Source organism: Manis javanica, chromosome 8, assembly GCF_040802235.1.
Source record: "Manis javanica isolate MJ-LG chromosome 8, MJ_LKY, whole genome shotgun sequence".
Lineage (NCBI taxonomy): Eukaryota > Metazoa > Chordata > Mammalia > Pholidota > Manidae > Manis > Manis javanica.
Genome location: NC_133163.1, coordinates 15,327,284 through 15,353,702, shown reverse-complemented (window position 1 = coordinate 15,353,702; position 26,419 = coordinate 15,327,284). Strand labels below are relative to the sequence as shown.

General features: G+C 40.2%; 1 protein-coding gene across 5 annotated transcripts in view; it reads left to right on the top strand.

Annotated features, from left to right (window-relative positions):
* The window catches only part of GPR65 (G protein-coupled receptor 65), a 29,909-nt gene extending 3,697 nt beyond the window's left edge, over window positions 1-26,212 (top strand). Inside the window, exons 1-4 of one of the 5 annotated variants that reach the window (XR_012133730.1) lie at window positions 4,515-8,764; window positions 15,042-15,133; window positions 25,613-25,744; window positions 25,827-26,212. Coding sequence is in view for 1 of the 5 variants with exons in the window: in XM_017658878.3 (XP_017514367.3) it covers window positions 1,751-2,776 (1,026 nt within the window). In the remaining 4 variants the exon portion in view is untranslated. Of the gene's footprint in view, window positions 1-1,322; window positions 4,272-4,514; window positions 8,765-15,041; window positions 15,134-25,612; window positions 25,745-25,826 lie in introns of those variants that run through there. The other 4 variants (XR_001852870.3, XR_005054033.2, XR_012133729.1 and 1 more) reach the window with 4 other exon arrangements.
* Window positions 26,213-26,419: the final 207 nt, after the last annotated feature.

Genomic DNA, 26,419 nt, shown 5'->3' with positions numbered 1-26,419 from the left:
GGGATAGCTGAGACCACTTCCCACCTGCAGGGGCCCCACTCTGTCCCTAGTTTCAGAGAATCTGGTTAACTCCTCCAGATCCACATGCTTCCAAGACATGCAGAGCTTCTCCTTTCACTGAAGGCCCTCATCTCAGCAACCACTTGTTTTTTTTCCTCTCTGGAAGGTTCACTTAATGATTTGAAAGGCTGTTCTTCACATTTTGTTCACATTTTTAGGTGTGATAAAACTAGAAGATTTCAAGAATTATAGTTCTCCTTTTTGTTTTAAGAGTGACATATAATATGTACTCAGGATAAGGTCTACCCTACTGGCAGAATGCCTGTGCTCTGCGGTGGCAGGTCTCCTGTGTTCTGGGCTCAACCACACTGATGGGTTGGGTCTGATGGCCGCTAGACCCACAACACACAGGAAGAAGGCAGATCTTCCCCTGCAGAGTGGCTCTATGAAGCTTTCTGTGACAATCCCCCAGCAGATAAACCATTCAAAGCTCCACCAGGCCTTGTTAGCAGAGGGATATAGGCAAGAGTACTTCTCTACTTCAGCATGAAGAGAACGATGGATTCTCTATTCCTGTGCAAATCTACATCAGACCTTTAAAAAGAAACTAACCCAATAAACAATCAGGCATTAAGGTGGAAACTGATGGTCACCAGAACTGACAACATGCTGCCCTCTTTCACAAAAGAGTGAGAAAGGTTAAGTGAGTCAGCCCACAACGGAAGATTTTACCCAGAATTGACAACACGCTGCCCTCTTTCACAAAAGAGTGAGAAAGGTTAAGTGAGTTAGCCCACAAAGGAAACACAGAAAAAACAACAGGTAGTATTGCCTAATTATTTATGAAGATTCAGCAAGTTGCTATATTTTAAAATACTTCACCTTATCATATTTCTTCTGATGACATTTTCTTGGCTAATAAGCTGACTTTGAAACTGCCTTACACCTCGATTGCACATGAGATTTAATATAATCATATAACTGCAGTTTTTCATGCACCCAAAATCTTTTGCTGATTACAAACAATTGAATGCGCTTTTTTATTAGCGCCTAAAATGACTTTTTAACCTTAGCTTTGTGTCTAGGATCATATCCAATGAGAAATACAATTCCCTCTACTTTAGCATCATATTTGAAATAGGTAAAAATTATCAGCTTGATTTCACTTATGGAAATCAATTAGATAATTTCCCGTTTTAAACACTTTCATTGTAATTTAATGCATTGTGGTATCTTTAATAAATGAAACAAAAGAAGATTGCTTCAAAATCATGGTGTATCTTTTAAACATCTAAACTGTTCTAGTTCATCTTTCATTACAGAAACAAAGGCATTTTAAAAAGATGTCAATCTCTGTGAAAGTAAAGCTTTCTATACTCATGTTCGCACCAATCTCCTCTGAATTTCGTGAAGAAAAACAAATTGGGAAAACACTATATGAAAGTTGATCCTTGAAAATTTCTCACCAGCATTCTGTGATAATAAGCACATTGACTTCTGCTCATCAATATCAACTGACCACTTCAGCTAACTGCCAGGAGCCTGGATTCTGACTTCCACCACTGACATCTGAAAATTGATCTACACCCACCCTTTAAAAGCATCGATGAATTAATCGGAACTTTTGAAAGCAAAGAAAAATTGAAGACATCCTGGTAAAAGTGTATGAGATGTTGAAAACAAACTACAACAAGGCAAGATTTACTTTGCTATTTACCTTGTAGGAACAAATGTACCTTCAGAAGAAAAAATGAACAGCACATGTATCGGAGAACAGCATGAACTGGATCACTACTTGTTCCCAGTTGTCTACATCTTTGTGGTTATAGCCAGTGTTCCAACCAATATTGGATCTCTATGTGTGTCTTTCCTGCAGGCAAAGAAAGAAAATGAACTAGGAATTTACCTCTTCAGTTTATCATTATCAGATCTGCTGTATACATTAACTCTCCCTCTATGGATCGATTATACTTGGAATAGAGACAACTGGACTTTCTCTCCTGCCTTGTGCAAAGTAAGCTCTTTCTTCATGTACATGAACTTTTATAGCAGTACAGCATTCCTCACCTGCATCGCTGTTGATCGCTATTTAGCTGTTGTCTACCCTTTGAAGTTTTCTTTTCTGAGAACAAGAAGATTTGCATTCATGGTCAGCCTATCCATCTGGGTATTGGAAACCATCACTAATGCTATCATATTGTGGGAAGATGAAACAGCGGTAGAATATTGTGGTGCCAGAAAGTCCAATTTTACTTTATGCTATGACAAATACCCTTTGGAGAAATGGCAAATCAGGCTCAACTTGTTTAGGACGTTTATAGGCTATGCAGTACCCTTGGTCATCATCATGATTTGCAACAGGAAAGTCTACCAAGCTGTGCGACGTAATCAAGCCACAGAAAACAGTGAAAGGAAGAGAATCATAAAACTACTTATTAGCATCACACTGACTTTCATCTTGTGCTTCACTCCCTTTCATGTGATGTTACTGATTCGCAGCATTTTAGAGCATAATGTGAACTTTGACGAGCATATGTTTGACCACAGCAAGTCTGGGAAGCAGACTTATAAACTGTATAGAATCACAGTTGCATTAACAAGTTTAAATTGTATTGCTGATCCAATTCTGTACTGTTTTATAACTGAGACAGGAAGATCAGATATGTGGAATATATTAAAATTCTGTACTGGGAAGCTATATAAGTCACCAAGGCAAGGTAAAAACATACTTTCTATGTCTACAAAAGATAGTGTCGAATTAGACATCCTGGAATAGAACCAGGGGATTTTCCTTAAGGTACACAATATCATACCATCAAGATTACATTTTGAAAAAGAAATCCAGCAAGGGAGGGGACTAAGTTGTCCAAATGAGTGAACATTTTAATACTCTCATATGGAAATTTTTTAAAAATATTTTTAAGGTACATTGTATAGATCCCTGACTTTTACTAAATGATGATTAAACAAAACTTAATATTTTCCTAATGACTCGGGATCATTATTGTTGATGGAAATTGCATTTGTATCTATGCCATCATCCCTCAGAGGTTAGTAAGATGCATGATTTTTATGATTTATGTGTAGGTCCGGAGCCCATGATTTTTCTCACTTTTTCTATGCATTTCAAGCTGTCAGCTATCATTTCTCCAACTGTCTGTGCCTATCTCCCACCACCTTACCAACTAATACTGCTTCTAATCTTCTCATTAGTTAACAAATATTTATTGAGCACACTCTACATACTAGGTTTTGTGTTAAATATTTGAGTTACAAAAGAAATGGTCTCAGGAAGCCTTATGAAGCTTACATCAGTTTGGAAAACATGTCACTGAGCTTGTTAGACCTCTTTATAAAGTAAAAATAAACAGGCTCCAAATGAGATTTTGAATATCTCTTCCATGATATGAAGCACGTGAGCTTTGTAAAAGGTTTTTCAAAAACCTTCATTTTTTTTCAAATCATAGTATTTTTGTTTCATTTTGAGTTTTTAAATTTATAGTTGAGTACAACACAGTTGAAATTATCAGAAGGTTAATGTCTAGGCAAAAGGACATACTATTGACAAAAAAGGCATTTATTATATTAAAACTATAGTCAGAGACTTCTTTTTGGACCTAGAATAACTAAAGAATTTGAAATAATATATTCTTTAAAATTTTTATTTTATCGTTATGGAAATTACTCTACTTTTAAATATGCATTAGGTAAAGATTTCCTAACCAATTTTTAAAGATTTTTCACCCAACTCTTATCCTTCTCTTGAGTATTGGTTTCCTATCTATTCTTTCTCCTCCCCACAAAATGATCAGCTAGCAAATGTATTGGTACTACTTGGTAACCTCAACATTAGAAAACAAACAATCTCAATAATAAGAAAGACTAATATCCTTTCAATAATGAATTTTGAGAAACACACTGAAAAATCAGCAAGTGCACAAACTGACCACATTTTCTTTTAAACCTTTGGTAACAGTTTGGGTATACAACAGAGAACCATCTTGTTTTGAGGCCATATTTGAGGCCATGTGCATTCTCTGGTCTTTGCATTTTTCTGGTCACAAAGTTTCTAGAGAGTTAATAGAATCTGTTTGGACACTCTGAGATACACTTACCTATGCTAAAAAGCTAAAGATACACTATTAAAATGAAGAGTAACTACATTGTTTGTACTGTTTGATTAATTAGTCATAAATTAATGGCAGCCTTGAGTTGAATACTTGAAAAGTAAAAGATCCAGAAACAACCTCACCTACATCTGGAAACTCAGATGCAGGTTAAGTGTCTTGCCCAAGATCACCCAGTTAGTTGGAAGTAGAGCCAGGTCAGGAAGCCAAGAATCCTGACTCCCTTACAGAGTTGCTATGCCTTTATATATATGTATATATATATATATATATATATATATATATATATATATATATATATATATATATATATATATATATATTCTTTCTCCTCCCCCCAAAATGATCGGATAGCAAATGTATTGGTACTACTTGGTAACCTCAACATTAGAAAACAAAAAGTTCCAATAATAAGAAAGACTAATATCCTTTCAATAATGAATTTTGAGAAACACACCAAAAAATTAGTGAGTGCACAAACTGACCACATTTTCTTTTAAACCTTCTGTAACAGTCTGGGTATACAACAGAAAACCATCTTGTTTTGAGGCTGTATTTAGGCCACATGCATTCTCTGGCTTTTGCATTTAGAAATCTCATCACCATTTACCAAGCATCTTCACCTCTATTTGTTGAAAGCAGATACTACTATTGCTTTATATATATACACACACACATATATACACATATATATTTTAAACATTTCCATCATTCCTTTCCCTAGGAATACAAAAGACATATATGCATTATGCATGCAGAGTTAGTCAGGATAGTCATTGGATTTAGATCAGAATGAAGGGGGAAAGGATAGTTATTTAATTAATATTTCAAAATATAATAAAGCATATAGATAGTAATTAAACTGATCTGTTGCAGAAAACTGAGTAGGACTCTTCAGCTGGTTATATGATGAGATGCATCAAATACAAACTCATGGCATCCTTAGGAAGAATGTTCTACTTAATGGTTAACAGCAACACCGTTGATTCTGGATGTTGTGAGATATGTTCCAAACTGAACCACGTGGCTAAGCTTTGAGCAGCCTATCCACCCTCGGAGAGCAGGGCCAATGACGGAGAAGCCATGTCGGGAGGGTGCTCATATTATTTAGGGCAAAGAACTCTAGACATGATTTAAATAATCTACAGTCCCAACATTGGAAACTGAATCCTTGAGTTTCAAAAGGCTTATAGGTCGGTGGTGAAAGGTACCCATAAAACTGAAAGCACTTTTGGAAGGAATAGGAGCTTGTAGCTATTATTACCCAGGACTTTGTTGTCAGAAGAGGGAGATGGGAACACCACTCATCATCCACAGGTGAACTGTTTGACCTCAAAAAATGTGGTTGCTCCTCTAGGGCCAATAGTAGTATCAACTACGTTCAACAAGTAGAGGTGAAGATGTTTGGTAAATGGTGATGAGATTTCTAAATGTTCATTATTACTAGTTACTCTCATCCTTATCAGGATTAGTGGGCAAGAGAGAGAAGTCCCTGGAAGGAGGGACATTGTGGGTAGTGGTGCAGCAATGTGAGCTGGCTCCAGCATGTCGCTGCTGGGGAAGCCTCCTCCCAATGGGCAAATGCACCCACTCAGGTAACTTCTGGCCCTTCATTGGTCCCGGGGTGCTCTCGAGAGCACCCGTTCCCAGGAGCTCACAGCTCCAAGAAGACGCGTGCTATGGACATGACCATAAACAGACAGATACCCCTTTTTAAATTGTACACATCTTTGACTTTTTATTTCCTTATATCGAATGTTATTTTTAATTTTAACGAACTCTGACATCTTGGATAGACATCTCAATAAAAGGACTCGTAACAGGTTTTTAAAACCTCCATTCTCCTTACCTAGTCAAGGGAGGCTTCATGGGTGAAGGAGAAGTTAAAAGACATCAAAAATTACCACCCCATTTGGTTCGAATTATCTAGTACCTCTCCCCAGGAACATCCTGAGCAAATCTGCTTCCCCAACCTGACTTACTCCCTTTTCTCTTTTCAGTGTGAGCTGAAAGTCCTCCCCAAGGCATTGTATTTCCATTCTTTAATGTTATGATCAAACAATTATTTGCCAATTGCCTCTATTAACCTCGTGAATGTGATTTATTTATTTTTAATTAGTACTAATTTTAAAAGAGAATTTCTGGTGCAGGCCATATAGGCACTTCTTATTACAACACTTTCATCTTCCCTGGGCTTCCTTTTGCCCAGCCATCGCTGTCATCACTGTCCTTTCTGCGTAGGGCCCCTGTTCTTTTCTGGCTAAACCCACCCACGGGTTGCTATGGAAACACAACACCCGACCCAGGAAGGCCTTTGTGATAATGGACTTCTTTGTCTAGATCCATGGGTAACCTTGCCAATGAATCAGAAGGCCTGTTCCTCCACCAGAGACACCCACACGCAAATAACACATATTCACAGACACACAAAGACCACCTGCCCCGTCTCACAAAAACAAACAGACAACAATCCCTGGGATCTGTTAGCATATGCTTGTATTGCTTTATAAGATGTCTAAACCAACTAGTAGAATGCCAACTAGTAGGTAACATGTATTGCCTCCTTAACTTTTGAAAAATGCACCATGTGGGTGTTCTCATTTTCTTGTTCACTAAATCTGCAACCAGGGGACATTGTTAAGATACTTACTCCCTGCTTGTCCCTCCTCCTTTCTTCCTTCCCAGCAGAAGTGGCTGCCAAGGAAGAAAACTTGTATCTGCATTTTTTCACTCCTTGACCATTCTGGAAAAATGCAATTCTGACTGAAATGTTTTATTTGCATCTCCTGGGCAGACACCTTTGGGGAAAAATAATAGGAAGCTAATTTAAAAGAAAGTAGGAATGTCCTGTTTTATTCTTTGTTCATAGCATAAACACTTGATTCCATTCAAGTCAAAAAACATTGACCACTATTTTTATTTTATTCTTTGGCGCTTCATTGGGCTTCAGGATGGAGAACAGTGTGATTAAGTTCATGTTATTTAGTTGCACTAGCTGAATGTTTGCAGGAATTAGCTGACAATGGCAAAATCGGATCAAACTTGGATGAGGGGGAAGTGATGCGGGCGTTAAGATTTCTCTCCAAAGATCTTTTTACTACATCATTTACTTGATACTCGCCAAGAAAAATCACACACGGGGCCCTGTCTGTGGCCACTAGGTGGCGATCATGTCCTATTCAGACCTTGAAGTTCTTGGCCAGCTGCCACTCCCAAAGAGCAAAGAGCAACTTAGGGTGACGTTTTTCTATTACAGAGACAAAATATCTCCCCCAGGAACTGGTAATGAATGAAGGGGACTGGTGAGATCCAGTCTGTACCATTTATTTCCCTAGAAAGCTCAGTAATCATCAGATAATTTCACTTGGCTTAAACTCCCTATGCCATTCCAGTGGATTTTTTTTCCCAACTGGTTAAAACTGGTCAGTCCACTTGTAAGAAGCTAATTGTGTGATTTCTGAAGGACTGTCGATATAACTTGGACGATTTGTCTTTATTTCATTATTTTACCCATACAAAAAAAATAATGGCCACCTTTCACATAATGAGAAACATAGAACATTTGAGCTATAAGCAGTCTGCAATTTGGTCTATTACAATGAAATTATTATCTATGAAAGTCAAGATGTAATTCAATATGTGTGATTTTTAATTTCTAATTTATTATTGTTAGATCTCAGCACTAAAAAATTACATGTTATTTAGAATTGTTTAAATCTGCTCTTCCCCAAAGAAAAGTAATGTAATCATAATTTAATAGCATTTGCATCTCATTAAACTTATAACAGGCCATAATCTATTTTTCTTCTGCCTGTAATTTTCTTAAGCCCCTTATGAAACACAAGTGGATATTTATACATTTAACAAATAGATTACAATTTCCCAAATACTGTTGCAATTAGATATTCAAAAAGCAAGCCAATAAAGGAATGAGCTAGAAAAGTCTCCATATCATTGTTCCAATGCAAGTTTTAGAATGAAAATAAAATTTTGTGGTCTAGAAGATGTATGCTCAATTAAATTCAAATCAAATACAATCAACAAATCCCTCTTCAATGATTTTAATTGCCAATGCTATGAAAAATACTGCCTTCAGTTCTCATCATTTAATTGATCCTTCTTAGATATGTGATTGAACTTGTAAACGTCCTCCTAAAAGGGTCCTTCTCAAAATTACTGTAAAATTTCTGGTCTTGGCTCCAAGACTATTGACACCTCCTGAAGATTAACTTGGAAACCCTGATGTGGTTCTTGGATTCAGGACTGGAGCCTGTACCTGAAGCAAGTCCCTCAAAGCAGGCCAATCCCCTGGACCAGTGATAGTGATTGGGTCAGAGGTGGACATGTGACCTAACCTGCTTGGAATGCTGGGACAAAGGCTCTGGATGACGCGCTAGGCCAATGAGATGCCCAGAATCTCTGTGGTCGTTCCGTGATTACAAAATAGTCAACACATGGAAGAAAGAAGAACTCAGGGAATCAAACAAAGAGCACTGAGCCGGGTCTTTCTACGTGATGAGTCACCTCATCACGTCCCTGTGGTTACATGGACCAAACAAAACGCCGTGTACTTTTTATCAGTTTTCTTTCTTGAACCCCGAAGGCTCCTGGTGGAACATGTATCACAGAAGAGGGAGGTAAGTTACAGACGAGACTGTTGAATCAGGCCGAAGAGGTATGACGGAGAGGGCGTGAGGACACCTCTCGCCCATGAAGTTAGCTGCCCTGGTCATTAACCCGTAACAAAACGACTGCTTAAGCTGTTTCCTGTTACGTCCTGGGACTCAGAAAGTGCCCAGCAAGGCTCTCACATCAGGAAACTGTTAGGAAAAATTCAAGACGTTGGAGTCTCTGGGCTTCTTTGTACAGCTTCAGTAAGGTCCCTCAAGAGAAAGGTAAACTAATACAATTTTTGTTAAAGCTTTCCTGATATGTTTGCAGATGCAGAAAATACTGCTGCCCAGAGGGGCCCTTTCACTGAAGCAATGTTTTCATGCTTAAGGAAAAGGGTTAATTGTAGCTAAAAAAAAAAGGGAATCAATATTATTTGTGAGTCACTAGTGAGCAGAGTCTCAAAAGCCAGACATTATGGAGAAAGGATTTTTTAAATCGCTTAGGCTCCCATTTCATATTAAGAACCAGACCTGGATGACTTATATCTGGAGTTTTCTGTAAGCCAAGGGAAGTGAGGATTCAGTTGTGATGTAAATGAAACTCCTGTTATGCAAGAAAGTGCAAATGCCTGGCCTCCTGACCCCAGTGGGCTGTGAGGAGGAGACAAGGAATAGTTAGAATGAGGACATCAGAGGCTACTGTTGAACCTCATGGCCTGAGGAGCATTACCAGGCTGGCTGAGGGAGAACAGTCAATGCTAGTGATCTGCTTTCCCTGCAGGCAACTGCAAGCCTCTAGGAGAAACCCCTTTTCATTCATCCTTGTAGAAAATTCATCAATGTGGTACCAGAATAGGGATAAGCATAGTTGTGCAGGTTGAGCACTGCCCAAGAAATCCGTGTCCACAGGGCACCATTCATTTCACAGACATCGAAGATGTGCACATTTATTATGGTAGTTTTAAGTATATTGCAGCAAAGTGTCCTAACAAAACTAGTGTCACAATTCCAACACTGCAAGGGAAGTGTCTTGGGGAAGACACATCTTTTCCTAATTTGTACAGAATGCCATGTGAACCAGTTTAACCCTGACTCTCCCCCTGCCACCAGAAGGTTATTAGAGCCTCTCCCAACCCAAGAAGCATCATGGGAGGAGCTAGGATAGGTGGAGTACATCTGAAAGATACAGCATCTATCCCAAGGTAGTTAAGTTAACCCAGTGAGACAGTTTACACAGGAAGAGATGGAGCCATCTTTTAATTCACAAGCAAAATTAATTTTTGCAGCTTGCTACCTAGCAGGTTGGTCATTCAGGAAGTAGACCAATAACTAAAAATAAAACCACTTTTCGTGTGTGCAGTGCATCGTAGTCTGATCATTGTCTCTCAGATGTAAAGCTCTGATCTAGATGTGGCCTACTGAAATAGAGAAGAAAACATTCTTTTCTTTAAAATAATCCTATCTATCTGTGACCTACAACCAGGTTAACTATAGGTCCAATCACTAGGTTCTAAAACTTATGTTATTTAAGAATCACCTGCATGTCTTGGTTTAAAAGGTTCTAATTGACTAAACGGAGGTAGACACTGAGTTACTGCATTTCTAGCGAACTCCCAGGTAATGCCAGTGCTTCCAAGCCCAGATCCAGGTGTTTGGTTGCACAGTTTTAGGGTCCAGAGCCATGGTTCTCAGACTCTCACATAGAGGTCATATACCAGTCACCCGGAGAGCTTGTTCAAACAGAGAGCTGGGCCCTGGGCTCCTTTGGGTTCTTCTGCCGGCCTTAGCCAGTGGTGCTAATCTGTGTCGCCTCCACCACGTCAAGTTACTTGAGAGCAGAAACCCTGGGCTATTGTGCATCTCCTCTAAGCCCATACTCATCTCCCTTCCTAGAAACAAGCATAGAGCTTTACATTTTCTAGATGTAATAGGAATCATAATAGGAAGATATTAAATGGTTACACTTTCTATTCTTATAGACATGATGTTCTCCTAAAGCCCTTCTATCAGTAAAGCCCAGTTTATCGCCCAGGAAAAAGGAGGGAGGCATCAAAAAGTCCTCATTCATAAATGAAGGTATTACTTGGTGGTGCCCCATTGGGCAGAAAGATGAATCCAGATACACCTTCTGATTTTAGGAGGGAGCCATGAGATAAAGAAAGCTGGTAAAGAGAGAGGACATACCCCTAGGTCAGAGCAAGAGAAGTCAGGGAAGCAAGCCAGAAGCAGAAAGGGCTCCTGCCCCATTTGCTGTCTGGGGCTCCAGGAGGAGACCACCATCAGGGACCTCCTGCTCCAAAATGGAGAAACTGCAACAGAACCAAAAAATAGACGCGTTGTTATGTCATGCTTATGCAAAAAGATATTGGGGAAAAATTCAGCTGGTGTGGTACAGAAAAGGTATCCCAACATTTTCACACACTCCCAGAGGTGGAAGGGCAGGAAGAGCAAGGCAGGCCAGTGGGCCTATGATGGATTAGTGTTGGGGGGAAACGTGACCCTATGGCAGAGGCTGCAGAGCAGACCACCTAGACCCAGGGCAGGATGGAGGTGGCTGCTGAAACCTGGAAGATGTGCCATTCTAGTGAGGACCAGCACAAGGGGGAACCACTAGACCCCCCCCAAGGCCACCAGAACACAAGACATGGTGACTATAGAGGTCAGCAGCTTCTGCCAGGAGGATGTCCAAAAGACGGGACGGACATCTTATCAAAGGCCAGAGAGGTCCGGAGGACAGCACCAGGACCCGAAGGCAGATGTCACCCCTTTCCTCAGCACAAAGAGGACAGGTTAAGATATGCTTTCCACCCAGGAACCACGCTACGGAAGGCACCATCTCGTGCATATCTAAGAAGCATCCTAAGAGGGGACATGAATCTTGAATTTGACTGAGTACTTATCTAAAATATACTAAACAAATCTTTAAAAAGCTGTTTAAGCTAGCAGAGACTGAAATAACTTCCATGCACAAATTTAAGGTTTTTTCCACCATCAGTGGGAATGGGGTTTTCAGGGCAAGATGATGATAGTTTTTTTCCCAAATCCAAATGTAGGATGGAAAAATGTGACCTCATGATTCAACATTTGGCAAATTGTTCAGGATTATGCTGTTACATTCATTTTACACAAGCCTAGTTTATGTAAGATAAAATTTCATCCACTGGAGAACAATAGCAGAAAATAAAGCTACTGTGAATAGCCCCTGAACAACATCCTTGTCATTGGGGGCTCGGAGAATGAGAATAAGGAGGGTTAAACACTCTTCCAAAGAAATTTCTTCCTCTTTACTTCAAAACTCATTTGTTTCTCTGGCATTCATTTGATGAAAATGAATTCAGTGTCTTGCAAGGAGGATACTCATAAAGACCCAAGACTCATAATCACAGTACCTAGCACCACCTCTTACTTATAGTAGGTGTTGAGTATTTACTTGGTCATTTGATGTGCTTGTTAGATTTGAAGAGAAATATGAAAATTACATGATGCACTTGGTTAATTGATTTGAAGTGGGTGAGATGAGACAATATCTCCTAGGGACACCAAGGGGCTAACAAGGGCTGGTTGTGTGGGCTATTTCTTTGCAGTAGCCTCTGTTGGGTGGAGAGCAGGGCTGCCTGTCTGCTGTTCTGAGTGTGCTGGGACCAAAGAATGAACTCACTGGGAGGCATCACTTTTGTTCTAGCTGAGTTGGAAGATTGGCTCCTGTTTCTCCTCCATGTGTATGTAGCTCATATGGAGCTGCATTTGAAGAACATCTAGTACAAAATCTTCCTATTATAGACAAGGAATCTGAGGCCAGAGAGGTAAAATAACTTAGAGGTCATACAACTTCTAAATGACCGAGGCTGAAGTAAGTTTCAAGTCTCCCAGATGAGGAGTTTATCCTTTATTGCACACTCTTCTGGATGCAAATGAAAAACTGTCAGAGAAAAAATTCTTGGTCCAAAGAAGAAAAGTCCAGGGGAAATTTCAGGTATGGCTGAATTCAAATGCTCAAAACATGTTGCCAGGACCATGTTCTTGCATCTTCCATTTGCACCGTTTGCTTTTTTTGGCTTTTTTCAGAGAAGGCTACTGGTATCCCCAGGCTTAGATGCCACAGCTTAGAGAATCCAATGGGAGGAGAGAATCTCTTCGTGATAATGTTGGCAAAAGTCAACAAAAGTAAAAAAAAAAAGAAATGATTCTGGTTTCTCTGCCTTTGTTCCGCACTTTAAACCAGTCGCTGTCGATAGAGGTGTAGAGTTCTCAGGTCCCTCCTAAGACCACACCTGCTCCTGAAGACCCTGACCCCAGAGGCTGAAAGGAGAGAAGGTGGCTTCTCCCAGGAAAACCAGAATGCTGTTCCCAAAAGGAGGGAAAGGAGTCTGTTCCTATGACTTCTTCCCTTTAGGCTGTGTGGTCCACATACACCTGTGACACCAGATACACACCTTGTCTTATTCTGAGTTGAGAGAGATGTTAGTTTATTTAATCTTATAAAAGGAGAAAAATTGGACTTCTTTCCAAAGACAACAGATGCCTTCTACAATGTTCATTCTGGAAGGTAGTATCGGGAGGGATACTGGCAGACAGCAGAGGACTCACTCACATTCAGAAATCTGAGGAGAGTTTAATAAAGAGATATTTGCAAAGGCGAGGGCAGGGTATAAGGAAGCCACAGGGATGGTGCAGAGCATGGGGGTTGTAACTTCTGGGCACCCCGACACCCCTGGCCCTGAAGGCACCTAGAGTCACAGAGGACGGTCAGGGGAGGGTGGCTAGGCCAACGCTGTGACCTTTAGTAAGGACACAGCTTCAAAATGGGAGCTGGGGAAATGGACCAATACCTTCCTTTGGTCCTTTAATTTCCTGCCGGAACTTCCTGCTGGATGAACCCCACCAGGAATCCAGAGGAGAGGAATCTCACTGTGATTCAAAAGGTCATCCTCTCCGGGCTCAAAGCTAGATGGAGAAGGGTGAAGAGTGGGTCCAAAAAAGGATTAAATATTCAGTTTCTCAGTTAAATTGATACTCAGCTCATGGGCCAAATCATGGAAATGGCCACAAAAAGTGTGAACATATGCTCTTGTCTAAATGCCTGTATTGCACTATCGTCAGGTAAACATCTGTAGTAAAAACCCATTGTGCACATACGTAGAACAGTGTCAGTGAGGTCCACTAGGGCTGCTTGGGTTGGGCTCACAGGACCCGTTCCTTTGTTTACCAGCAATGTGAACTTGGACAAATCATAACTTCTCCTAGACTGAGTTTCTTCAACTTTAATATATATTTTTCCCCTGCCCATCTAATGGTATTTGTTATTCACTACAAATGAAATACTGTATATAAAAGTGTCTGTGGAGTGATAAGGTACTCGTTTTATATCAATTACTTCAACCTGAATATGTAAGCCTAAGAAATATATTAATATGTTTTACTTATGGGCATGAATTTTTGTAATTCTTACATCAGGAAAAGTTCTAAAGCCCATTTGACTCATTCTACGTGTGTCAGTATTTTTTACCATGTGCAAGTTGAAATGAATTAATGATAAATTAATCTCCAGCTTACCTCAGGCTTGCATTAATGAAATTATTTACTGTGATTCTACTTACTGCTAAAAGAAAAAAGTTCACCAGGTTTTCTGCTGACTCGTGAGTCACCATGCTTATTACCTATTTTTGAGTGGGCAGACGCACAAAATGTGTCCCCACGTGTTGTGAAAGTCCTTTAGAAGCAGTGGATTAGCCACGGACCTTCCTGCTATCTCTCCCCTGCAGTTTGTTGAGATTATTTTCCATACCGTAACTAGTCTTATCAGTTCATTTCTGCACTGTTAGCTCCTCGGATGATTGCCTAGATTTCCAAACACCAGATTGGAAGTCCTGGTTTGATTTAAAAAAAACCTACTTTAGAAAAAGGCCACACTCCTCTCTTCTCCTCTCACCTCCTCCTTCCCTGTCGCCCCCCTTCCCAATCCTGCTCTAAATATTCAGGTTCCTGTGACTCTTTTGACCAGATTCCCTTACGGACCCAGTTTCTTGGGAACTCATCAGCGATAGCTGCCATTGAGTACATTGAGAATGTACTATGTGTTGAGCACTCTACATACAATATTTTCCTTCATTTCCCCAACAGTCCCGTGAAGTAAATGTCATCATCTCCAGTACACATGAGAGGACTGAAGGCTAAAGAAGCTAAGAGCAGAACAAGAATTTAGACCCAAATGTCTGAGTCCAGAGCCTATAACCCTAATCACTTTGCCCTAAAGCCTGTTTGCATGTTATTCTAGTGGCTTTTTTCTTTCTTTCTCTCTTAGGATAAAATCTGATTGATTTCCACTGAGGAGAGCGTCTTACTTGAGTCAAGATGCAGAGGGAGTTGGCGCGTCTGATTTTAGGAGACACTCATGTACGCATTGCAGATAAATTGCAGATACTTTGCTGGGAAAGGGACTGCCACTAGCCCCTGAGGACTCAGTTAACAACTGAGAAGGGACTACCAGTATCAAATTGCTGTCCTGTCAGTTATTATGAAGTCTAAATGCTAATTATTAGGATCACATAAAATTCAAGGCCATCAATGAGATAAATGGTCAAGAGGGAGTGTATTCAGCTTTGCAATACATTGATGTGGTAAAAATACAACATAGTGTATTTTAAATACAAAAATGTAGAAGGAGAATGCTAAATGACTGAGAATCTGTATATGGAATTTAATTTTTCTAAACGATGACTGTAAGAAGCCCAATGATATAAATTTTACCCCCTGGTAAACTTCTCAATTTCATGCTGTTCATATTCCATTTCATTTTATGTTTTAAGTCCATTGAGGAAGTGCATGAGAAAAGTACATCCATCTTTTTTTTAAGTGATATTATAAGGATAGAGAATAATTTAATAGAAAGAAAAGCACTTGATTCATTTATTAATTCTTTCCCCTAATTTTTGTCAAGTGCTAGGGAAGCTTATATAGTCTGATAAGGAACCCAGGACAAGCAATACAACATAGTGTTACAGTAAGAGTTAAGAAGGGCAGGTGGCATGACCACTACTAGCTCGATCTTGATCCAGGAAGAATCCAAGAATTGCTGGGCTCTGAAGGCTGAGGAGACACTAATCCAGTGAAGGAGGGCATTTCAGGCTAAGGGGCAGCTCACACAAGGCCTGGCTCCATTTTAAGGAAATGAAAGTAGTTCAGTGTTGTTAGAGCTGACGGTGTGGGAGGAAGTGGCAAAAGATAAAGGACAGAAAGAAGCTACATCTTAGTCTCCTGGCTCCGATAAATAACTTGGACTTGTATAGTGAGGTCAATAGGTAGCCATTAAAAAGTTTTAAGCAAGTGAATGACATGATCACATGTATGCTCTGGGCAGATTATTCTTGTCTCAGTGTCCAAGAGGACAGCGGGCGGGGCCGGTGTCCTGGTGGGGCGACGTTTCCCTTCATCTCTGAGGAGTCTGAGCCCTTACTTGCCTTGCTCTTGTTGGACCATGGTTGTTGCAATGCAATTATGTATAAACTCTGTATGTATAACAACAAACCTATACTCAGATCAGGTATCAGCTCTTATTAAGGACAAATTTCCATCCCCCAAAAGGGGAAGATGTCTGTTGTAATCAATCTGCTACCAAAAGGCTGGCTGATCTCTGCGGTCTCTGCAGCCGGCAGGCAGGGTGGGCATTGAAGAGTGGCACCAGCTGGATCGGAGCGAGCCCACGGAGCCTCTATCTCTGCCACATGACCTCTCTGTTCTTGGGCCCATTGTCCAGCACAAAGGCTGTCAAAGAGAGAGACTGGCTGACATATACAAGGTCAGTCACCCGTTCCCACCGGTGATTCTTTCTCGTGGACAATAATCCTACACACTTTGTGCTAAACCCCATAGGTCCATCTACTTCTTCCCAAGACTTTCTTGTCCCAAGTTTTCCAATCCTGTCTCTTACAGACTCTAGACCAATCATCCATCCAAAATGGATAAGCAAGTTAACTGCTCATGAGCTCCCTACTGGGTAATTCCTATCGCTGCCTTGAACAGTGGACAGCACTGAGTTGTTTTTGTCTTTTCAGGGGATGGACCCACAGAACTGAGCCATTGGTCACAACCAGTGGCAGCCTGCTCAGTAACATATCCTCACACTGACTCTCCATAGGTCTCTCCGACTTTCTCTTTATCCTTCACTCCTGATCTCTGGATTGTACTGAAGCTCTTTGCTTTACGCTGTGCTTCCAAGGGATCCTAGGTTAAGACTGTAGGTATGAGGAATGGACCTAGGATTTGTCAATGAAAAGAAAATCCTAGAGTAAAACTCCAGAAAAGAGTTATTAGAGTTTCATTTGAGCCCAAGTTTAGAACAGCTGCCTGGGAAACACAGTTCTTCTGAAGGAAAGTGCTGTGGAGAAGGGAGCTTTTTCACAAGGTTACCTATGCTTTCTAACAAAGGATATAAGTAATGATGATTCTACACATTAGTATGTACAGAAATTGACAATACAGGGTATTTTTTAAATCATTACTTAGGCACAAGGTAATATCGTGAAATTATTCAGATGCAAAGTAGATGTACAATGCTTACCCTGTAGACCACAAATCAGGTCTTTTTCTTAGATAACCTAAGCCTTAAGGCCAGGCACTTCTCAGAAGCACATATTTTTAGCATGTTTTCTCAGAATCAAACCATCAGGGTAGGATTATTTCCCGGCTATATTGCTAGTGGTTTTTATTAATGTCCTGTATTGACTGTATGGGAGCTGGTTGAATGTTTATCCCAGGCAGTAAACTTTTAAGTGTAACATCTAACTAATGACAGCTATAGGCAAACTGCCTAAAAGTTCTAGAATTATTTTCCCATTCTCACAAGCTTGGAGTCTGATGGACAGGAGCAGAGGTAAGTTACTCTGTTGTTATGCTTTTCTGAGCCTCTGGGGAGAGAGGTGTATCTGAAGAGCTGTGGGTGATCAGGTGAATAACTCCCTAGGTGCTGTGGTGATCAGGTGTATCAGTTCTTTGTGGAATATTTCAGCACTTCTTCTTTCTCATGATTTGGTAACTGACGGCATTTTTCACCTCCATTGATTCCGTGTTCTATATCAGTGAAACCCTACTCTGACATGTACAACTGAGTTGCCTGGGGTGCTTGAGAAATTGGTGCATGGACTCCACCATTTAAACCAGACTCTCTAAAAGTAGGGCCCAAATATCTGTACTATAAAAGCTCCTCACATAGTTGTAATGTGCAACCAGAGTTGATTATGGGACTTTTGACCAACAGAGAGGGGAAGGGAAAGAGGAACCTACATTCATTGAGCAAGTTCTATTATTGGCATCTTCCCACTCTTTTTTATCTATACGCAGTTTCAAAAACAATGAAATGGGAACCTGTAATCAAAATTCTTGTAGGAACATGCCATTACATGGTAGAAATCCTTTTAAGTATTTGATGCTTGGGGTAAAATATGATTCCTCCCAAAAATATACTCAAAATAAAGTAGTTTCCAAAATCACATGAATATGACAAGGAGAGGAATTAGATGGCCTGTGAGGGACTAGAGAAGTGAAGGCGAAGAAGAGGGACGGGAAAGGAGCCAGGCAACGTGGCCTGCTGTGAACCTCCGAGTTGCCGGTGGACTAAACCCCCTGCGCTTGGGGTAAGGACATCTTGTTGACACAGAGCAAGTGCTAAGGTGCCTGGGTGACATGATCAGTATGAAATCAGAAGCTGGAGAGCCAGGAATGTCTCTGCCAAGGTTTGGGTCTCAACCCTGGTAATGGCTGGTACCACTGGGATTAATTTAGACATTCAGGAATTGCAAAAAGAAGTTGAAAGAAACTGTCACATTGTGACGGAAAAGACTCTGCTGATGTCAGGAGGTCACCATGGCAGTGGGCTCACAGCTAGAGCACATTGACGAGGCTCCACAGAGCCATGGTGAGCAAAAATGCCCCTCCAGAGAGCTAAGCGCCAGGTGAGCAATCGTGAACCAGCACCTCCCAGAGGGTGTTCTGTGCAACTTTTAATTTTAAGGATGCTAAATGAAAAACATTAAAGAGTGTGCCTTGGTCAGAGAAGTTTGGCAGATGAAGTAAAAGGACTTCCAAAGCCTTTAATGTGCTAACGAGCCATGGTGCCACTCCAAGAGGGAGGCGTTTGGCATGATCTGCATGTGCTCATGAAATACCTCAAAAACCCACACTTCCTGAGAGTCCTTTTGGGGCACACTACTACAGGCCTATGAATGGATGGCCGGTGACATGGCTATTCTTGCAAGCAATGACCAGAGACACAAATACAGGCAGACCTCAGAGATACTGTGGGTTCTGTTTCAAACCACTGCAATATAGCAGGGCAAATGAATGGTTTGGTTTCCCAGTGCATATAAGCATTATGTTTACACTACACTGTAGTCTATTAAATGTGCAATATTATATCTAAAAAATAATGAACATACCTTGATTTAAAAATGTTTTAGTGATAAAAAATGCTAATAATCATCTGCGCTGTCAGCGAGTGGTAATCACTGATCACAGGTCACCAAAATATAATAATGAAAAAGTTTGAAATTTGTGAGAATTACCAAAATGTGACACAGACACGCACTAAGCAACTGTTGTGGGAAAATGGCTCTGCTAAACTTGCTCAGTTTATCCAGGGTTGCCACAGATCTTAAGTTCCTAAAATACAGTATCTACAAAGCGCAACAAATCAAGGTATGCCTGCAGATGAGTTAGCACTGATACATTTTAAATTTCCCTTTTTTTCAATCTAAAACAACAATTTAAAAATGTTGTTTTCCCTTTCAATATCTGTTTTCTAGAAACAAGACTTTTTCAAAACAAGCTGATAGCCTGCATCGTGCGTATTCTGTGGATGTTTATCCCCCAAAGGCTGTACGTGGTGTAACAACTCTGCAGGGTTTATTTCACTGAGGGAGCTCAAATTCCCCGTTGAGAGTTGGAGTATACGTGAGAACAGTAGGGTTTCCAAAAGTCATTTTTGTTGGCCTTAGCAATTTTTGAGAGATTCATTGCCTTTGGAGATTTAATCTTCTTGGGTAAAATGATGGGAAGAACTGTAACAAAACATGCGTTTGCTCCTGTGACCTTTCCACATTTGAGGTCAATCCTTCCAACATGGTTCTCTTGTAATCTCACAGCCACCTCCATAATCCAAGCCCCCGCACAACTGATAAAATTTCCAGTGTGGCCTTCCCATGTCCACTCCTGTCCCTTTTTATCCATTCTTCACACAACAGCTGGAGGGATCTTTAAAAAAGTCTGATCAGGACTTGCTGAAAACTCTTGGCTTCTCTTGCCCTTAGGAGAGATTCTAAGACCCCTTAACACGGCTCACAAGACCTTTGAGGTCTGAAGTGACCCTAATACTGTATCAAATCTCAACTCTGGCCACCTGGCCCCATTCCCTAAGTTTCCATCACGCGGGCCTCCTTTGTCATGTCTTGCTCCTTTCTGCATCTGGGCAAATGCTGGTCCTTCAACCTCAGACCCTCTCTGCCCTGTTTCTTCATGTCATCGATTATAAATCATCATGTAGGTGACAAGTATGCCACTTCCTTAAGTTGGGGAACCTATGATTAATACTTAGAACACTGTCTGAAACTTATTTTAATGAGTGGTATGGTAACACTCAACTTAAATTTTTATATTTTTCCACATGAGAAACCAACATTTGGGGCACCATTTATTGAATCCCTCCTTCCCTCTGCAATGCCACTTTTCCCACGTGTCCTAGTTCTGGCCTGCACCTGAGTCTGTATCTATTCTCTCTCCTCTTCTGTTGAGCCTTTGGGCCTATTTCTACACGATTATCACACTGTGTTAATTACCATGCAAGCTTTATAATAAATCTTTGTATCTGGTAAGGAGAGTCTGCCTCCCCTAATTCATTTTTCTCCTTCAAAATTTTCTTTTTATTCTTGGTCCTTTACACTTCCATTGGACTTTTAGGACCAATTTATAAATTTCTGTGAGGAACCCTGGTTGAAATTTAATTAGAATTGCACTGAGTTTTATGGATACATTTTAGGAAATTTTACATGTTTCTGACTTTTCACCCAGGAAGTTAGCATAGGTTTCTATTTTGTGTAAATCTCTTTTTTTATACCCTCCAATAAAGTTTTATCATAGTCTCCATAAAGATCTTTGATTTCTATACTAGATTTATTGCTAGGTCACTTCTAGATTGTCACTTACAGATTTTTTATACTTTAAGTGGTATTTTTAAATTTTTATCCTTTGTTGTTGATATACAAGCATGAATTCATTTTTTGTAAGATAATCTAGTACCTAGAAACCTTGACAAAGTCTCTTTTTTAGTTCCAGCTATTTGTCTCTCAATAGCCTTAGTTTTCTATATAGATATTGACTTTGCTCACAAATGATGACAATTTAACTTTTCTTTACCTAGCCTTTTAACTTCTATCTATTTTCCTATATTACTGTGCTAACTAGGACTTACAAAATAATGTTGAATAAAGCTGGAATCTAATAGACATCCTTGTCAGGTCTCACCGTTAGGTATAATATTTGCTCTTGGATTTTTAATGGTTTCCTTTCTCAGGTAAAGGAAATTTGTTTAAGTTTCTATTATGAATCAGCCGTCATATTAACAATTAGTGTTATTAAAGCCAGGCGGAGAAAGACAAGTACCAAATGATTTCCCTCATTTGTGGGGTGTAACAATGAAGCAAAACTGAGGGAACAAAACAGCAGCAGAGTCACAGACTCCAAGAAGGGACTAGGGTTACAAAGGGGAGGGGGAGGGGAAGGTGGACGAGGACGGAGGGAGAATGGGATTGAGGAGAATTATGATTAGTACACATGGTGTGTGGGGGTCACAGGGAAGACAGTGTAGCACAGAGAAGACAAGTAGTGACTCTGTGGCATCTTACTACAGTGATGGACAGTGACTTAAATCAGAAGTCTTGGATTATTTCTTTTAAAAAACTGTTTTTTTTTTTGTTTTTGCTTGGTACTGTGATTGAGGCCTCTATTTTATTATACAGTCTTATGAGTCAATACTGGTATATAGAAGGCACATTGGGCTCATGCACTTGCTCCTGCAGTCCATGCTGTAAACCACTGCTTCCCCAAAGCCAGGTAGATATCCTCTTACCACCTCATAATGTATTCCTTCTCAATTCCCTCCAAGTTTGGACATGACCCTCTCATAATTCCCAAAGCAATGCTAAGAGCAGGCTTTTGTATATAACAAACTTATTTGTGAGCATTGAGAGATGATGAAGTGACTCAAAGAAAAGAAAATTAGGCTGTTGTCAGACTTTTACAACACTCCAGAAGAAAATGAATATGTTTAAGATACTCAAGGAAAAAAACGTGAGCCAAAGGTTTTATAACCAGTCAAACTGACCTCCAATGTCAAAGGTTTCAAACAAACTAATTGACACGTAAGAATTTAGGCAATATTTTTCCCTTAACTTTTTTGAATCTGCTGGAGAACAAAGTCTAGACATTTTGAGACATCAGTAGGAAAACACTGGCATATAGTTAAAGAATTAAGTTGAAATGAAGTTAAGTAGGCAAGAAAGATTATAGTGTGTAACAGTTATATGCTCTTGCAGTGTAATTACAGCATAATCGAATGGTGAAATAATCTTTTTTAAAAAGGAAGTGATTGTAGTGAAAATCAAGAATATGGTTACTTTTAGGAAAGAGGGTTCCAGTATGTAGAAGGCTTCTGCCATAGCTGACCAAGTTCCATTTCTTGACTTGGTGGTGGTTACAAGAATATTTGCCTTTTAATAACTCAATTTAAAGTATAATTTTGCATCATAGAGTTTTCAGTATCTGTTTTTCATGGTTACAGTGAAAAAGGTTTTAGAAATCTTTATTGGTTGTTTAGGGTATGATAGAACTACCATTTGAAACATAACTAAGTGTTCCCCAAATTAGTTATGTTGTCAGGCAGCTGCATCTGGGAAGGTCTCCCCCTGTGCACTCGGTGAAACCTCAACTTGGACAGGGGAGGGTTCTTGACTCAGATCGAGAAAGAATTCTTGAACAGGTCTGATGAGTGTAGATAAGGAAGGAATTCATTAAAGCGAGAGGAGCAGTGAATGGCAGCAGCTGTACAGGCAGCAGAGAGGAAGGGAGAGCTCACTGAACTCCTGCACGGTGTAGGGCAGATCCCTTGCCAACTCCTGAAGCCAGGGTCACCTGGCGTCCAGTATCTGCTTCAATCTGCATGGGATGGGAATTAAGCTCCTGCCACCCCAGGAACTGGGGCAGCCGCAGAGCACTAGATGGAGTGAGATTATGGTCTGACAACTTCCCAAAGAGAAGGAAAGGATATTTTGGGGGCAGGCTACTAAAGAGAAAGATCATACAGCTGCAGTCCTGTCCAGATCACCCAGGCAACAGGAACTTGCAAGCCCACATCAGAGATCTTAGTAGCCCTTCCCTATTTTTCTAAAGTAGGACAGAGAGAATGAAGATTTCTGCTTAAGTCTCAAAATTGTATGAAATAGCCAAGTAACAAAGACACTTACTACTGGAAGAGCACAGAGACAAAATGCAAGAAGTTGAGCAGTGAGAAGGCCTTATTTAAAGCAAAAAGTACACACTTAAAAAGGGGAGTGTGAGCAACCTCAGAGAGGAGGTGCACTTAAGGGCTTATGATTATGTCTTTTAAGGCTTTCAAGAATGGGGTGGGGGAGGGGACATAGGCTTGACATGTGGTCACATGATATCTTTCTCCAGTGAAAGACATTGTGTCACCATCCACAGTCTGTCCTCTAGATATTCTGCTAAGATAAACTTAACACAAGGAATTTCTTGATACTATTCTTCTCCAAGATAGTGAGTGGTTACCCTCAAGCAATGGGGACATATCATTTAGGACTAGTTGCCCTGCCTTAAGATAGAGTCAGTTACTGTCTGATTACTGTAAAATATGTTAGCAATTATCTCCTACCTCCCTGGTTTTTAAAATGGAATCTTAGCCTTAAGACGGAGTCCCTCCTCTTCTTACTATACTATTTATATCTCAGCATTTTTAATCATAGGCAGGAAAATTAATCATGATGCTACATTCCATGCCCCTACCTTACCACAGTTAGTTTGGGGGAATCATAAGCCAAAATCTGACCTTTGCATTCCTTTCTCGGTTCTGCTCTTCCAGGAGAGAAAAACAAGTTCAAATCGAACACAGCCAAAGACTGAAGCCTCTTTAGCCTTCCATTTTCCCACCCTTTCACATCAGTTTCCTTACATGAAAACACTCACCTCCACCTACAGGGGGTGATCTGACCTCAGAGCAACACAGTTATCATGATGGCTGTTAGGGTATTTCCCAAAGTCTGAGTTATTCAATATAAATAACACTACATGGAGGATACCACCATTTCAGCCCAGTACAGAGTTAGGGAAAAATCATTTCTTTTGTTCTTCAAAAGCATATTTAGGTTAAGGCTGACCTTAAATCATGTTATAAGCAAAGCATTATCATTTTATTCTGAAATATAAATTGAGATGTATGGTACACCGTTTTCTCCTTTAAAATAGCTTCACTGTCATGATTTTTTTCTCAAATCCTATCTTGTGATTTTGTCAAAACAAAGGAAATCCCAAGAAATGGAAAAACCAAGAACCTTCAGAAGATAGTTCTCATCTATCCCCATTGCTGCAAATCAGATGAAATTGAATAGTTTTATCTTTATGAGGTACTTGTTATAACTAGTTCTAATCATTAATCCCTAAAAAGAATTTATTCATTTAGCCGTTGGCTCTGACCTTAAGTCCCTCCATGAGACAGGAACACGTTTTTATATAAAACACTGAATTTTAGGTGTCCATTTGTTTATCATCTTCCCTAATCAATATGGAAATCAGTACCAAAAGTGAGCTATAACCAACACCTAAAATGCATGGCGTTCAAGCTGAAGGAAGGAAAACAAAATGGATATCAAAGTCTGGAAAGCTAGAGCCCCAGAATATGCACAGAAAAAAATAAAACAAAATTATCATATATGATAACTTGAAGGCAGACCAAGAACCTAGTAAGTCTGTCACTTTAAGGAAAGCATTTGGAAAGAGAAGGAAATAAATGTGTGTGTTGGCTGCTATTATTTCTTTTAGCAAAGTATTACAAGAAAGAGATGAACTCAGGCAAGAAGTGACTGGTTCACCAGCTAAAGTGGAACGGAATAAAAAGACTTTAAAAATTCAGAACTTCTCAGTGCTGGTAAAACTGGTTTCTGTACCGCAGATACTAGAAGATAAGATGTGCAGATCATAAAAAACTGAAAAAAAAGGGAGACCCAGACCAGTGGCATCAAAGATATTACTCAGGACGCTGCCTCGCCACCCAAGCCTATCTTTCAGACGTCATTGTAGATTCCATGAGGTGGAACAGACTGATCAAGAAAAGCAGAGTCTAGGACAGGCCTAGGAAAGAACTTGGGGCTTATTTGCTACTATGTGAAACTAACTGGAGACAAGTAGGTCAGTAGCGTATCAAGGTCTAGCAAACTGTATTGCTCAGAAACCACAAGCTTGTATCTGTAAAATTACTCTCATGCACAAGCCTCAAGTGGGCTCTGAAGGGTGTACAATTCCTAATAAAATACTCCACAATATCTACCCCATATGTGGCCATGGAGATAATGGACAAGAATATTCTCCAGAAGGACAGAGCCTAGGGCTACTAAAAACAGTGGACAAGAAAGTTCCTAGCAGAGGACCGACCCAGAGTCTGTAGACATTTTCTCTGGACGTCAGGGTCTTCATGTACGTCTCCAATGGGATTCCTTTATTGCTGGGACCAGGAACTGCCGTGGGAGTTTTTAATGTGGTGATCCTGTCCATTTTTGTATATCAGATGGGCAGTTGGAGTACAGATAGCTTGTCTTTTAGTTCACAGGATGCTGGACCTTCAGGAAACATATCTGAACCTGAAGCAGAGATCTCACCATCTCCTGAAGATCCTAGACTTTGAGACAGATGTAGTAACTGGATGAAATTTGGAATTTTCTCCTTAAGGAGCTTGTGAGTATATTTTATGTGAGGGATGATGGTGGCTAAAGGGGCTGATCATGATACAGATTGCTAGCTGTCTACCAAAACCCAGTGTCTTCTTATTCCAGGCACACAGCAAGACTTCATTTCTCAGCACCCCTGCAAAGAAGCAACTAAATTCTCTTTAGTGGAATGTAGTGGTAGGATACATGCCATTCCAAGCATGGCCCATAAAGGCATCTCACCTTGTCCCTCCATCCCCTTCTTCACTACTGGCCGACTGATGTGACAAGGCTTTGGATGACCCCCAGATGTCACATATTGAAGTCAGCAGAGGCACTACCAACCTGGGCCCTTAAGTGACTGTATGGAGGAAAGTTGCCATCAATGTGAATCCTCTGATAATGGCCTTTTGTTTTTTATGCCACTGAAATTTGGGTTTTATTTTAATTGTATCTTAGCATACTCTAACACTTCATATTAAAAAGTAGCAATATCTATTTCTGTACAATTTGAAAAGTTCTCCAAGAAAGATTATAGCTGATCCAAGACCTTTGCGCTGTTTCTCACTACCATCCCATCTCTTCATGACCAGATTAGATTTCACAGTCTCTTCATCTCTCCTGACTCCCTTGAATAAGTGCACTCAGTCTCTTCTCTCCCTCTCCCACCACCTCTCTCTCTCTCTCTCCCTCTCTGTGTCTC